Source organism: Oncorhynchus tshawytscha, linkage group LG33 (genome assembly GCF_018296145.1).
Source record: "Oncorhynchus tshawytscha isolate Ot180627B linkage group LG33, Otsh_v2.0, whole genome shotgun sequence".
NCBI classification, from domain to species: domain Eukaryota; kingdom Metazoa; phylum Chordata; class Actinopteri; order Salmoniformes; family Salmonidae; genus Oncorhynchus; species Oncorhynchus tshawytscha.
Genome location: NC_056461.1, coordinates 37,593,416 through 37,610,107, shown reverse-complemented (window position 1 = coordinate 37,610,107; position 16,692 = coordinate 37,593,416). Strand labels below are relative to the sequence as shown.

The 16,692-nt window shown below is 42.4% G+C and overlaps 1 protein-coding gene across 1 annotated transcript; it reads right to left on the bottom strand.

The window, feature by feature from the left end:
- Positions 1-3,450: 3,450 nt before the first annotated feature.
- LOC121841636 (regulator of G-protein signaling 12-like) lies at positions 3,451-5,726 on the bottom strand. Its single transcript, XM_042311227.1, has 4 exons — positions 5,275-5,726; positions 4,859-4,929; positions 4,516-4,758; positions 3,451-3,546 (listed from the first exon to the last, which is right to left on the bottom strand). Exons 1-4 carry the CDS (start codon positions 5,336-5,338, stop codon positions 3,451-3,453), a joined length of 474 nt encoding a protein of 157 aa, XP_042167161.1. The 5' UTR covers positions 5,339-5,726.
- Between the last annotated feature and the right edge of the window lie 10,966 nt (positions 5,727-16,692).

Genomic DNA, 16,692 nt, shown 5'->3' with positions numbered 1-16,692 from the left:
TGGGGCCAAGCTTCCTGCCATCCAGGACCTATATAATAGTCGGTGTCAGAGGAAAGCCCATAAAATTGTCAGACTCCAGTCACCCAAGTTATAGACTGTTTTCTCTGCTACCCCAAGGCAGGCGGTACCGGAGCACCAGGTCTAAGACCAAGAGGCTCCTCAACAGCTTCTACCCCCAAGCCATAAGACTGCTGAACAATTAATAAAATCGCCTCCGGACAATCCCCCTCCCCGCCTGTACATTGCTGCTACTGCTACTCGCTGTTTATTATCTATGCATCGTCACTTCACCCCCACCCACATGTACAAATGACCTCAACTAACCTGTACCCCCGAACACTGACTCGGTACCGGTACCCCCTGTATATAACCTCATTATTGTTATTCTTATTGTGTTACTTTTTATTATTACTTTTTATTTTAGTCTACTTGGTAAATATTTTCTTAACTCTTCTTGAACTGCACTGTGTCACGGCAGATTTCCTCCTCTTCCTCTGAAGAGGTGAAACAAGGATCGGACCAATATGCAGCGTGGTAGGGGTCCATGTTTTAATAGGGAAAACTGAACATGAACACTAATACAAAATAACAAAGTGAACTGGCAACGAAACAGTCCCACAAACAGACACGGGAAACAATCACCCACAAAATACCCAAAGAACATGGCTGCCTAAATATGGTTCCCAATCAGAGTCAACCATAAACACCTGCCTCTAATTGAGAACCAATCTAGGCAACCATAGACTAGAAAACATCTAGACCTAAACACCTAGACTAGAAAACATCTAGACCTAAACACCTAGACTAGAAAACACCCCATAAACATACAAAACACATAAATCCCAAATGTCACACCCTGACCTAACCAAAATAATAAAGAAAACAAAGATAACTAAGGCCAGGGCGTGACATACTGTTGGTTAAGGGCTTGTAAGTAAGCATTTCACGGAAAGTGTGTTGTATTTGGCGCATGTGACAAATAACGTTTGATTTGATTTGAACTCTGGGTCTTCCTATCCTGTGGCGATCCTCATGAGAGACAGTTTCATCATTGATGGTTTTTGCAGCTGCACTTGACGAAATGCTCAAAGTTCTTGAAATGTTCCATATTGACTGACCTTCATGCCTTAAATTAATGATGGACTGTCATTTCTCCTTGATTAGTTGAGCTGTTCTTATCATAATATGGACTTGTTCTTTTACCAAATAGGGCTATCTTCTGTATACAACCCCTACCTTGTCACAACACAACTGATTGACTCAAATGCATTAAGAAGGAAATAAATTCCATAAATTAGCTTTTAACAAGGCACACCTGTTAATTGAAATGCCTTTCAGGTGACTACCTCATAAAGCTGGTTGAGAGAATACAAAGTTTGTGCAAAGCTGCTATCAAGGGTGGCTACTTTGAAGAATCTTAAATATAAAATATATTTTGATTTGTTTAACACTTGTTTGGTTAGTTTCATAATTTTGATGTCTTCACTATTATTCAACAATGTAGAAATAGTAAAAAATTAAGTTAAACCCTTGAATGGGTATGTGTGTCCAAACTTTTGACTGGTACTGTATGTTTATAGAAATGCTTACTAATTAATAAAACATTTAAAGCTAAAATGTCTTGAGTCAAGAAGTATTTAAGCCCATTGTTATGGCAAGCCTAAATAAGTCCTGCAGTAAAAAATAGCTTAACAAGTCACATAATACGTTGGACTCTGTGCAATAATAGTGTTTAACATTATTTTTTTAATGACTACCTCATCTCTGTACCACACACATATCTGTAAGGTCCATCAGTCAAGTAGTGAATTTCAAACACATATTCAACCACAAACACCAGGGAGGTTTTCCAATGCCTCGCAAAGAAGGGCACCGATTGGTAGATGTAAAAAAATATATTAAAAAAAGAGACACTGAATATCCCTTTGAGCATGGTGAAGTAAATTACACTTTGGATGGTGTATCAATACACTCAGTCACTACAAAGATACATGAGTCCTTCCTAAATACTGTAAGTTTCCGGAAGAGGAAAGAAACCACTCAGGGATTTCACCAAGAGGTCAATGATGACATTAAAACAGTTACAGAGTTTAATGGCTGTGATAGGAGAAGACTGAGGATGGATCAACAACATTGTATTTACTTTACAACACTAACCTAAACGAAAGAGTGAAAAGAAGGGAGCCTGAACAGAATAAAAATATTCCACAAATTGCATCAAGTTTGCAAGAAGGTACTCAAGTAAAACTGCATAAAATGGGGAAAGAAATTAACTTTATGTCCTGAATAACAAGCGAGGGAGTTTTTTATGAAAAAAATTAATGGATTAGAGTTAAGCACAGACAAAATCCTAGAGGAAAACCTGGTTCAGTCTGCTTTCCAACAGACACTGGAAGACAAATTCACCTTTCAGCAGGACAATAACTTAAATCAAAAAGCCAAATATATACTGCAGTTGCTTACTGAGATGACATTGAATGTTCTTGAGTGGTATATTTACAGTTTTGGCTTAAATCAGCTTGAAAATCTATGGCAGTCTAGCAATGATCAACAACCAACTTGACAAAGCTTGAATAATTTTTTAAAGAATAATGTGCAAACATTGAGCAAAACTCTTACAGATGAACCCATAAAGACTCACAGCTAATTACAATGAAGAACCCATTACCACAACAAAACACTAGCTGATTGAGCACCGTAAAGGATCAAGCCTTACAGAAAATTGTCATGGGAAATCAGTGTTTTGGCATAATAGGAAAAAGTGTATTGCAAAATATTGCACAAACTCCTTTGGGAAATAAATGCATAAGCTTGGTTGATTCAGCGTTAGTGTTACTTTTGAGCACAGGCAATCTCACTGTCTAAGTCTCTCTCCAAAACATAAATACACACAAAAAAACACAACTTTGCAGCATCCTAGCCTTTTACTCGGTCCAGTGTTAGCTTTTTCTTGTCCAGTGATGTTAAGGCCGTGTTCGTGCTCAGTGACTCTATGCTCCTACTCTGAAATAAAAATGGAGCATGGAGAGAAAGCATCAGAGGGTAAACAGGTTATACAACGTCACAGTCCCCCAGAATGACTTACCATGGTGACTATGACATCCTGTGGTAGCAGATGTTGCTTCTGGAGCACCAGGGTCATTGCTTCCTGTAGAGTTCCATTGGACGTCACCACAATAACCTCTATAACCCCTCTTCCCTGTGGACACTATCTCCACCCTGAGAAATACTTTTTGTCTGGCTGTATTATTTATTTAATTACAGGACAATAAAATTGTCTTCCCTATGACATGCCTTATGAGCTATATACTCCCTCTGTGTCATTTTTCTAATTGATGAAGGCCATTGATGAAGGCCCAAAATGTCCAGCTTTTAATAGTGACACGTTTTTTAATGTTGAGCAAGCATGGAGCCTTTTCCTTTTCAAGGATAAATAAAAGTCATGGAATATCAGGATGTGGTCACCCATGCAAAAGACACGCTGAGCTCCAGAAAAACCTGCTTTTCCTTCAGAACTGAGCTGTCCTGGTCCAGAGAGAGGGGTTTCTGTGGAGGGACCAGAGAACTGAAAGAGAACAAACAGGACAGGTACATCAACAATAGAAACTCTTTTCCACCTAAGATGTTGCTAAGTGACAGACAGACACCATTTTGGGTTAAACCAATCGTTTCATTCCAGGAGCTATTATGAACAATTCCATGTAGCGTTCATGTGTGTGTCATGTGTGTGTCATGTGTGTGTCATGTGTGTGTCATGTGTGTGTCATGTGTATGTCATGTGTATGTCATGTGTATGTCATGTGTGAGCTATGCCAAGATTTTCCTCTTGTAGGGCAATAAACGTGATTCTGATTCTTAGGCCGTCATTGTAAATAAGAATTTGTTCTTAACTGACTTGCCTGGTAAATAACGGTTAAATAAAATATTTAAAAATCTGCTTGGGAGGTACATGCTTATTACACAGTTGGCCTCTGCCCTGCATGTAGGAGCCAACTTTGACTGAGGCTCAACTTGTCACGTTCTTTCAAATTCGAACCCAGAAGCAGACCAGGACAAGGAGAGTAGGAAGAAGGTGAGTATTTATTTACAAGTGAATGTGAATGGGTAGATATATCCAGGTGGCGTAGCGGGCAGCGGTGGTGAGTTGATGGGAGTAAATAGGTGGATCCAATGGGGTAGCGGAATCCTCCGACGACCAGGCGGGAATGGGGTAAATGATCCGGGTGAGTAACTGAAGACAGAACAAACGGAGGTAAGTTTAAGGCAAGCAATACGTAAAAAACAACAAAACAAATTCTATCCAACTTGAGGCTGATACTATGGCACAACATACTGTTCATGGCTAACGATCCGGCAGGGAATGGATGTCAGGTCAGAGCTTTTGAAGGGGAGAGGTGATGATCAGGACAGGTGTGCAGATTACTGATGGGATACAGGTGCGGGTGAACATCGATCTCCCAACAAGCTAATTCGCCCTGCAACCAGACAGGGTGCGTTCCAGGACACCGGAAACACACTCCAGGACAGAAACACAGGCAAACACAGACTCAGGAAGCGGGATTCATGACACAACTTGTCCTTGCCCTGCAGGTAGAGGATGACATCCAAGAGAGGGAAGCCTTTCTTCTCATAGAGCCCAGTCAGCATGGTGTGGATGGAATGTCCAGAACGGGCTGGAGCCAGGGAGGCAGTACCGTCAGGTAGGAACACACAGCAGTTCTCAGCCTGGCCCGCACACCAACGCTCTCTCTCCAACTGCTGTGGGGAAAGGGGGCAAAAGTCACAAGTTAATTCAAAGGGAAATGTTGTCGGAACATATTTTATAATATAGTTAGAGCTTGGTGTGTGGTGTGCTTACCTCTACTGCATTGAGGAGAGACCCCGGCCTGGCACTGCTCTGTAAGACTGCAGCATGGTCAGCAAGCTCTTCTAAGGGAATGGGGTGCATTATATTCAGCTGCAGGTACACTCTTAGAAAAAAAAGGAGCTATTTGAAAGTTAAAAGGTTTTTTCAGCTGTCCCCATAGGAGAACCCTTTGAAGAACCCTTTTTGGTTCCAGGTCAAACACTTTTGGATTCCATGTAGAACCCTTTCCACAGAGGGTTCTACCTGGAACCAAAAAGGGCTCTAACTAGAACCAAAAAGAGTTATCCTGTGGGGACAGCCGAATAACCCCTTTTTCAAATAATGTACAGTAGGTCACCGTACCAGAAACGTCATATACTGTACCATAAACTCTGAACCAATGCTATCCCCATTGTATTATACTGTACCTGCCCACGAGCACCTCTTTTCCTGAAGTTTGTCTCTGGTCAACTTGTTCTGTAGAGCTTTCATCTTCTTCTCTGCTCCCTCGTCCACATCCAAAGGAAGAGACTTTCCTGGTTTGACCTTTGGTTTCTAAGAACAATACTCAGTCATGAGTTGGTTTATGCACGAACATTATAGTAGCTGTCAAACTTCATCAGCTTGAAGGCCTGAAGTGAGAGAGAGACAGAGGAAAAGCCTCGTCAAGGCAGCACAACCATCTTTACTAAACTCAGTTTTCCATGACATATCTTATTTGTACGACTGTGTTTCCCACAGCAATACATGGGCATGCTACTGTATGGGGAATAGAGGAATATTTCATGATTTTCTAGTGAGCCTTGGTACAGTAGATTATATTGTCCTGAATGACTCAGTTGGTAGAGTAAGGCCCTTGCAACACCAGGATTGTGGGTTCTCTTCCCAGGGCCCCCATATGTAAAAACTGTATGCACGCATCACTCAAATCAAATCAAATGTATTTATATAGCCCTTCGTACATCAGCTGATATCTCAAAGTGCTGTACAGAAACCCAGCCTAAAACCCCAAACAGCAAGCTATGCACGTGTAGAAGCACGGTGGCTAGGAAAAACTTCCTAGAAAGGCCAAAACCTAGGAAGAAACCTAGAGAGGAACCAGGCTATGTGGGGTGGCCAGTCCTCTTCTGGCTGTGCCGGGTGGAGATTATAACAGAACATGGCCAAGATGTTCAAATGTTCATAAATGACCAGCATGGTCGTATAATAATAAGGCAGAACAGTTGAAACTGGAGCAGCAGCACGGTCAGGTGGACTGGGGACAGCAAGGAGTCATCATGTCAGGTAGTCCTGGGGCATGGTCCTAGGGCTCAGGTCCTCCGGGAGAGAGAGAGAAAGAGAGAATTAGAGAACGCACACTTAGATTCACACAGGACACCGAATAGGACAGGAGAAATACTCCAGATATAACAAACTGACCCTAGCCCCCCGACACATAAACTACTGCAGCATAAATACTGGAGGCTGAGACAGGAGGGGTCGGGAGACACTGTGGCCCCATCCAACGATACCCCCGGACAGGGCCAAACAGGCAGGATATAACCCCACCCACTTTTCCAAAGCACAGCACCCACACCACTAGAGGGATACCTTCAACCACCAACTTACCATCCTGAGACAAGGCTGAGTATAGCCCACAAAGATCTCCGCCATGGCACAACCCAAGGGGGGGCGCCAACCCAGACAGGATGAACACATCAGTGAATCAACCCACTCAGGTGACGCACCCCTTCCAGGGACGGCATGAGAGAGCCTCAGTAAGCCAGTGACTCAGCCCCTGTAATAGGGTTAGAGGCAGAGAATCCCAGTGGAAAGAGGGGAACCGGCCAGGCAGAGACAGCAAGGGCGGTTCGTTGCTCCAGAGCCTTTCCGTTCACCTTCCCACTCCTGGGCCAGACTACACTCAATCATATGACCCACTGAAGAGATGAGTCTTCAGTAAAGACTTAAAGGTTGAGACCGAGTTTGCGTCTCTGACATGGGTAGGCAGACCGTTCCATAAAAATGGAGCTCTATAGGAGAAAGCCCTGCCTCCAGCTGTTTGCTTAGAAATTCTAGGGACAATTAGGAGGCCTGCGTCTTGTGACTGTAGCGTACGTGTAGGTATGTACGGCAGGACCAAATCAGAGAGATAGGTGGGAGCAAGCCCATGTAATGCTTTGTAGGTTAGCAGTAAAACCTTGAAATCAGCCCTTGCTTTGACAGGAAGCCAGTGTAGAGAGGCTAGTACTCGAGTAATATGATCAAATTTTTGGGTTCTAGTCAGGATTCTAGCAGCCGTATTTAGCACTAACTGAAGTTTATTTAGTGCTTTATCCGGGTAGCCGGAAAGTAGAGCATTGCAGTAGTCTAACCTAGAAGTGACAAAAGCATGGATAAATTTTTCTGCATTTTTGGACAGAAAGTTTCTGATTTTTGCAATGTTACGTAGATGGAAAAAAGCTGTCCTTGAAATGGTCTTGATATGTTATTCAAGAGAGAGATCAGGGTCCAGAGTAACGCCGAGGTCCTTCACAGTTTTATTTGAGACGACTGTACAACCATTAAGATTAATTGTCAGATTCAACAGAAGATCTCTTTGTTTCTTGGGACCTAGAACAAGCATCTCTGTTTTGTCTGAGTTTAAAAGTAGAAAGTTTGCAGCCATCCACTTCCTTATGTCTGAAACACATGCTTCTAGCAAGGGCAATTTTGGGGCTTCACCATGTTTCATTGAAATGTACAGCTGTGTGTCATCCACATAGCAGTGAAAGTTAACATTATGTTTTCGAATAACATCCCCAAGAGGTAAAATATATAGTGAAAACAATAGTGGTCCCAAAACGGAACACCGAAATTTACAGTTGATTTGTCAGAGGACAAACCATTCACAGAGACAAACTGATATCCTTCCGACAGATAAGATCTAAACCAGGCCAGAACTTGTCCGTGTAGACCAATTTGGGTTTCCAATCTCTCCAAAAGAATGTGGTGATCGATGGTATCAAAAGCAGCACTAAGGTCTAGGAGCACGAGGACAGATGCAGAGCTTCGGTCCGATGCCATTAAAATGTCATTTACCACCTTCACAAGTGCCGTCTCAGTGCTATGATGGGGTCTAAAAACAGACTGAAGCATTTCGTATACATTGTTTGTCTTCAGGAAGGCAGTAAGTTGCTGCGCAACAGCCTTTTCTAAAATTTGAGAGGAATGGAAGATTCGATATAGGCCGATAGTTTTTTAAATATTTTCTGGGTCAAGGTTTGGCTTTTTCAAGAGAGGCTTTATTACTGCCACTTTTAGTGAGTTTGGTACACATCCGGTGGATAGAGCGCCGTTTATTATGTTCAACATAGGAGGGCCAAGCACAGGAAGCAGCTCTTTCAGTAGTTTAGTTGGAATAGGGTCCAGTATGCAGCTTGAAGGTTTAGAGGCCATGATTATTTTCATCATTGTGTCAAGAGATATAGTACTAAAACACTTGAACGTCTCTCTTGATCCTAGGTCCTGGGAGAGTTGTGCAGACTCAGGACAACTGAGCTTTGAAGGAATAAGCAGATTTAAAGAGGAGTCCGTAATTTGCTTTCTAATAATCATAATCTTTTCCTCAAAGAAGTTCATGAATTTATCACTGCTAAAGTGAAAGTCATCCTCTCTTGGGGAATGCTGCTTTTTAGTTAGCTTTGCGACAGTATCAAAAAGGAATTTCGGATTGTTCTTATTTTCCTCAATTAAGTTAGAAAAATAGGATGATCGACCAGCAGTAAGGGCTCTTCGGTACTGCACGGTACTGTCTTTCCAAGCTAGTCAGAAGACTTCCAGTTTGGTGTGGCGCCATTTCCGTTCCAATTTTCTGGAAGCTTGCTTCAGAGCTCGGGTATTTTCTGTATACCAGGGAGCTAGTTTCTTATGAGAAATGTTTTTAGTTTTTAGGGGTGCAACTGCATCTAGGGTATTGCGCAAGGTTAAATTGAGTTCCTCAGTTAGGTGGTTAACTGATTTTTGTCCTCTGGCGTCCTTGGGTAGACAGAGGGAATCTGGAAGGACATCAAGGAATCTTTGTGTTGTCTGTGAATCACTGTAAGTCACTTTAGATAATCTGCTAAATGGAATTGTATTTTAATATACTTTATAATAATAAATAATAAAATAAAATGTGTCCATGGTGGTGTACCTGTTTTGGGGTCTTGTGATACATGTCAAGGTGAGGGTTTCTCACGTCCCGCTCCTCAATGCGGACTGCATCATCAATGTTGATGGGATGGGAAGCACTGCCTGAGAGGTAGGTGTTGTAGATGGAGGCTGGTTGAACTGGACAGGGCAGAAACATGGTCAGACCCTGACTCATAGACCCTCTTAGACTATCAAACTTTCCAAATCCCTTTTCATCGGTGAAGTACCTTCTCTTTCTAATTGGCTAGGATCTGTCGGACCTTCTCACATGCTTTCCAAAATAAGATGTTCTCAGCACTGACCTCCGACTTCAGGAAAGCCTGTCGGTTTAAACAGAAAAACATTTCTGCCACCAATTTCTAGCCAGCAGCCACAATACATTATCAGCCTGATTTGACGCTGTCTGAGAACTATTATTAGTCCTTAGCACTACTTTATATTTGACTTATATGGTTGACACTGATATTTCTGTCAAGCACACACACATCCCTCTATTCTCCACATGCCTCATAATCCAGACTGGTGAATCTCATCTCTTTTCCCAGAAGTCCTCCAGCCCAGAGGAGAAAATCGGACACCCACATGGTTCGTACTATTTAAGTGACTCATGCGTGGGCCTCATTGTCATTCTAATTTCTTGGGCAATTTGACAATCAACCCTTGTAGCGGAGCTTTGTTTTGTGTCCTAGTCAGTAAAATGCTTTAAAATAGGAGCCATCACTTCAGATAACAATTTGTCATCTAAAGTGGTGTAAACTAAACGGTTGGGCTGACAATGTAATTGTTCTAAATTACTTCATTTATCGCTTCAAAACAATGGGCCCTCCTTGAAACATGAGACCAATAAACAGACTAGCACAACAACTCTGTATACAACAGATCATCACGACATAAGCTTGAAAGATTGTATACGGTCAGCTTGAGCCCTCACCGTGAAGTATAGGACGCTGCAGGAGCCTCTCGAAGCTGACAACACAGCTGGTCAACTTCCCCACAACACTGGCTTCCTCACTGGCACTGTGGGGAGATTGGAGTTACTGCTGGAACACAGGCCAACACTGGCCGCTTGCGCCTCTGACACCCCATTCAACTCTGGAGACATTAACAACAGGGCTGTATTGGGTGTAATACAGAAACTACAATGTATGCTTCACTTTGAAATGTGTGGTTTTGAATAGAGAAAACTTGATTGTTATTACTGTCTAAATTGGAGAATTGTGAAAATGTATAGGACATTTAAAAGATGAATGTAACAAGAGAAAAAGTCCTGAGAAACTCCTTCAAGTGACTTTCTCTCACATACAGCTGTCAGCTTTCGAGGAGGAAGTCATTGTGGTAACCCCTGAACCTCAAAGCCAGAAAGGCAGGTGTGCCTTGTTAAAAGTAAATTTGTGGAATTGCTTTCCTTCTTAATGTGTTTGAGCCAATCAGTTGTGTTGTGACAAGGTAGGGGTGGTATCCAGAAGATAGCCCTAATTGGTTAGGGCTATCTAACATAAAAATGTGTTATTTCATAGTTTTGTTGTCTTCACTATTATTCTACAATGTAAGTGTAGGTGTGTCAAATCTATCAAATCAAATGTATTTATAAAGCCCTTCTTACATCAGCTGATATCTCAAAGTGCTGTACAGAAACCCAGCCTAAAACCCCAAACAGCAAGCAATGCAGGTGTAGAAGTACGGTGGCTAGGAAAAACTCCCTAGAAAGGCCAGAACCTAGGAAGAAACCTAGAGAGGAACCAGGCTATGAGGGGTGGCCAGTCCTCTTCTGGCTGTACCGGGTGGAGATTATAACAGAACATGGCCAAGATGTTGAAACGTTCATAGATGATCAGCAGGGTCAAATAATAATAATCACAGTGGTTGTCGAGGGTGCCACAGGTCAGGACCTCAGGAGAAAATGTCAGTTGGCTTTTCATAGCTGATCATTCAGAGTATCTCTACCGCTCCTGCTGTCTCTAGAGAGTTGAAAACAGCAGATCTGGGACAGGTAGCACATCTGGTGAACAGGTCAGGGTTCCATAGCCACAGGCAGAACAGCTGAAACTGGAGCAGCAAGCACAGCCAGGTGGACTGGGGACAGCAAGGAGTCATCAGGCCAGGTAGTCCTGAGGCATGGTCCTAGGGCTCAGGTCCTCCGAGAGAGACAAAGAAAGAAAGAAAGAAAGAAAGAAAGAAAGAAAGAAAGAAAGAAAGAAAGAAAGAAAGAAAGAAAGAAAGAAAGAAAGAAAGAAAGAAAGAGAAAAGAAAGAAAGAGAGAGAGAATTAGATAGAGCATACTTAAATTCACACATTATATAAGGTAGCATTGTTTAAAGTGGCTAGTGATATATTTACATCATTTCCCAGGACACCGGATAAGACAGGAGAAATACTCCAGATATAACAGACTGACCCTACCCCCCCGACACATAAACTACTGCAGCATAAATACTGGAGGCTGAGACAGGAGGGGTCGGGAGACACTGTGGCCCCATCCAACGATACCCCCGGACAGGGCCAAACAGGCAGGATATAACCCCACCCACTTTTCCAAAGCACAGCACCCACACCACTAGAGGGATACCTTCGACCACCAACTTACCATCCTGAGACAAGGCCGAGTATAGCTCACAAAGATCTCCGCCACGGCACAACCCAAGGGGGCGCGCCAAACCAGACAGGAAGATCACTGTCTCAACCCACTCAAGTGACGCAACCCCCCTAGGGATGGCATGGAAGAGTGTGTCCAAACTTTTGCCTTGTTCTGTATGTCTCCATGTTTCATCTCACCTCCATCAGATACTGCCAGACCCTGTAAGCACAGACATAAACCAGTGAATACATCTGCTTTGGATTAGGGAAACAACAATCAGAAACACAATGATTTAATATATGACGTACAATTTTGGAGGGGGGCATAAATCCTGTGATCTTTAGCAGACTTAGAGCTGAGACTGTGAGATAGACAGACACAGAGAGAAATAGACAGACAGACAGACAGACAGACAGACAGACAGACAGACAGACAGACAGACAGACAGACAGACAGACAGACAGACAGACAGACAGACAGACAGACAGACAACAGACAGACAGAGTCCAGACAGACAGACAGACAGACAGACAGACAGACAGACAGACAGACAGACAGACAGGTACAGACAGACAGACAGACAGACAGACAGACAGACAGACAGACAGACAGACAGACAGACAGACAGACAGACAGACAGACAGACAGACAGACAGACAGACAGACAGACAGACAGACAGTGAGAGACAGACAGACATACAGAAAAAAACAACATAAATCATAAACACACTGATGAATCCAATTTACTGCACATATATTGCGTATTCCAATACTAGGAACATTGCCCTATTGCTTCTGTTCATTGAAAGATTCCAAGAGAGACATTGATAGATCACTGAAGAAGGGTTCCGGTAGTGTTCTTATCTGAACATACTTGCTTTGCACCGATTGCCACTTCCTAACCTAACTGCACAGAAAGTCTTGCCATAGAAACATGGCCAGGAAGTGTTGCCATAGCAACAAGACCACAAGCTGATGCGTGTGCACTGAACACAAACCTATGTCCCCTTTTGCCGCCTTGTCTGAAGCAATATTATTCTCATTCATGCAGACGCAATAGTATACACCAAAACATGAACTCAATACACTGGACAACACATAGCTTGGAAATAGTTTGTGGTATCTGAGTTTCCTGGTTGTTGGTCATACAGTATTTCAAACTGTCCAATATTTCTATGAAATATAACCTATAATTAATTACAATATGGGTTAAATAGCTTTCCTTCCAAAAATGTTTTTATGAAGTATGTTAAAAAGCAGCTTTTCTGTGTTGGATTGGTGTGGATGTACCCCAACAACATAATGGTGTGGATGTACCCCAACAACAGAATGGTGTGGATGTACCCCAACAACAGAATGGTGTGGATGTACCCCAACAACAGAATGGTGTGGATGTACCCCAACAACATAATGGTGTGGATGTACCCCAACAACAGAATGGTGTTGATGTACCCCAACAACAGAATGGTGTGATGTACCCCAACAACAGAATGGTGTTGATGTACCCCAACAACAGAATGCTGTGGATGTACCCCAACAACATAATGGTGTGGATGTATGTACCCCAACAACAGAATGGTGTGGATGTACCCCAACAACAGAATGGTGTGGATGTACCCCAACAACAGAATGGTGTGGATGTACCCCAACAACAGAATGGTGTGGATGTACCCCAACAACAGAATGGTGTGGATGTACCCCAACAACAGAATGCTGTGGATGTACCCCAACAACATAATGGTGTGGATGTACCCCAACAACAGAATGGTGTGGATGTACCCCAACAACAGAATGGTGTGGATGTACCCCAACAACAGAATGGTGTGGATGTACCCCAACAACAGAATGGTGTTGTTGTACCCCAACAACAGAATGGTGTGGATGTACCCCAACAACAGAATTGTGTTGTTGTACCCCAACAACAGAATGGTGTGGATGTACCCCAACAACAGAATTGTGTTGTTGTACCCCAAGAATGGTGTGGATGTACAACAGAATGGTGTGGATGTACCCCAACAACAGAATGGTGTGAATGTACCCCAACAACAGAATGCTGTGGATGTACCCCAACAACAGAATGCTGTGGATGTACCCCAACAACAGAATGCTGTGGCTGTATACCAGTCATAAAAGGTATTCATACAGTATGAGCAGACCACTGACTTGCCAGTTCATCCTTCTCAGAGGAGGACATTACTCTATCACGAAATAAGCAAGCATTTTTTAAACAGTCTGTTAGATACAAGTTTGACGTGGGGTTTTTGAAGTGTGTTTTCTCCTATTTATGCTCTAGTCACAAATACTAGAATAGGATGAGTCAACAACATTAATGTGGGTATGAGTTAACATAATATGAACTTTTAAAAGTGAGATTTTCACTGGACAGTATACCATGAGAAACTGCCAGCCACTGTGAGTGACTAAACAAACGTTGTCACTACCATGAACCATGATTAAGTCTGATATTAGTTCATAATTAGTTCATCAATTATATTTTCTACATGTGAATTGTATTATAGGTTTACCCTTGTGATATTCAGTGGTTTGATGCTGGTCCCAGTATTGTATCTTCCAAGTCTCTGTCTGAGAGAAGTTCTCAGGGAAAAGTGACCTTTGGTGAACTCTTTAAACATGATTGTTTTCTGTAAAATATCATTTCAAAACAATCCATCATTCATCAGATATGGAACAATTGGAAAAATCACGTCACACTTGGCAAAACTCATATTACTTTTTTGAGCATGTTTCATTCTCTCTGAAAACTGTAAACTTCCATAACAACCCAAGGCTAGCTGGCAAATTTGATCAGAGATAGTCCTAAGGGTTAGAGTTAGGGTTAGGTGCTCCAAGGGGATCTGATCAGAGATAGCTCTAATGGTCACAAACCCACAATCCTCACATGAGTCAGAATATCCACCACACATGTTAAAATGAACATAAATGTATTGTACCTTCTCTCTGGTTCTCCCTGCTGTTTTCCTAAAAGGACAGTGACAGGACCAGAGGTCTCCATGGCCGTGGTGGAGCCTACTGGAGTAGACAGAGAGAGAAATGACAGAAAAGGAGAGGTAAAACAGCTTTGGGCCGCTGATGCCAGGGGACTGGTCTGGAGCCCACAGTGATGATGGCCTATCACTGAACAAAGACCATCACTGCCATAAACCAACAGCAATAATGGATATAAAACTCAATGGGTAGGAGGCAGACGCACACAGCAACCACTCAGGGGAAAGTCTCAGGTAGTCTCCTCCTTCTCCATTCCAGTTTCACAGTGACTGTTCCTTAACCTGTGTGAACCAGCCTACATGTAATCCACTATAACCCATTTTAACATAAACCAGCCTACATGTAATCCACCATAACCCATTTTAACATAAACCAGCCTACATGTAATCCACCATAACCCATTTTAACATAAACCAGCCTACATGTAATCCACCATAACCCATTTTAACATAAACCAGCCTACATGTAATCCACCATAACCCATTTTAACATAAACCAGCCTACATGTAATCCATGTAGACCTGAGAATACTGTGTTTTTATTCCTTAATTCAAGAAAATAATATTGACATCCATCCTTGTGTAATATACTCTATATGACACCATTCACTTTGAATTATTTGCAGTTACCTAAACGTTAGATCTGCCTGTGGCTCAGTCATACTGAGGGGACCTGAGGAGAAAAAATGAGTGTCAGCTTGTAGGGCTGGCATCATGCGTACAGAATAAAACTGGTGGATAAGTGTGGGAATGTGAGTCAGATGAATATGACTCATGGCAAGACGATACATGGGTGGACGAGGACCAAATACTAAAACCAAACACAGATACAATTTGCTTAGAAATGTGTGAGTCCAGAGAAATGTTTTTGTTTTGGGACAGAATAGAGTTTTTCGGCAATAGAAAAGAAAAGAGATTCCAGGGTGCAAATGGAAGTTTAAAACACAAATGGAGTTTATGACATCATCAGAATAAGCTCCCAACCCCTTTTGTCTCCTTGTATGGCGTTCTCCTCTCGCTCAACGCATCAGCAGCAGTGCAGCACACTATTCCCTAGATAGTGCACTACTTTTGACCAGCACTGTCATTTGAGACAGAGCCTAGAGGCATCAGGCCACGAGACTGAGAGGTAGTCACCACTAGCATTACCTTGGCAACACCCTCTCCTCTTAGCAGTCCAGATGTTTGTATTGCAGTGAGTAAGTAAAGAGGCTAAACAGAGCGCTTGGTAGGGCTGCTATAGTTGTCATATAGTTTTAGTCAGGGTTGCTTTCTCTAAAGTCTGATAATATTCCAAAATAATGTACAATCTTTTTTTTGACTGTCTATCATATAATTTACAGGCATTTAACAGGCATTTGTGCCAGACTGCATTGTGTAAAACTGTAGCAATCCGCCAGGATTGTGGGTTTGACTCCCACTGGGGACAAGTAGAAAAAAGTAAGAAAATGTATTCACTCACGACTGTAAGTCGCTCTGGATAAGAACATCCACTAAATGACTAAAATGTAAATGTAAAACGCAATACCTTTGTTTTTTGTCACTCTGACAGTCTGGTTCAGCTGTTGCTCAGGGTTGGCTGATTAATAATTGAGGATTGAGACTGGAGACTGGAGACTGTCTCCCTCTGCAGCTATACAGGAGGGGAGGATGTCACTCACGACAATCACTGCAGGAGCCAAGTCAATTTAAGAAAGATTACTGTGACATAACTAAGGGGGACAGCCCAGACTGGCTCTATTGTGGCTCTGTCCCCTTTTAGAGGACAGTGAACAAAGACTCCCCTACTTGGTTTATAATAGACCCAGACCAGGGAACCAAGCTTCTAATTCTTGAGTAAAGGTCCTAAAATGAAGTTGTGTTTCCTTCAAATTTGAAACACTTTTTAGAAAGCCATTTTTTACTTCACACACGAAACACAATGGAGAGACAAAAGAGACTTGAAGATTGGTTGGGCCTATGTTCTATTTTCCTCACACAAACATCCATGAGGTCGAATATAACCATCTGATGGTGATCAATGAACCCCAGCTTGACTCTGTCTGGATTTCCCTTGGTATTATTCACAAACAATCACTGAGTATTTCATCGATTCTGACATATCCTGGAGTGCA

Excerpts from the sequence above, each read along its gene's own strand:
- LOC121841636 (XM_042311227.1), bottom strand. The coding sequence starts at position 5,338 with ATGAAAGCTCTACAGAACAAGTTGACCAGAGACAAACTTCAGGAAAAG. Across the intron at positions 4,930-5,274 it reads AAAGAGGTGCTCGTGGGCAG|AAGAGCTTGCTGACCATGCT; the intron begins GTACAGTATAAT and ends CCATTCCCTTAG. Across the intron at positions 4,759-4,858 it reads CTCTCCTCAATGCAGTAGAG|CAGTTGGAGAGAGAGCGTTG; the intron begins GTAAGCACACCA and ends CTTTCCCCACAG.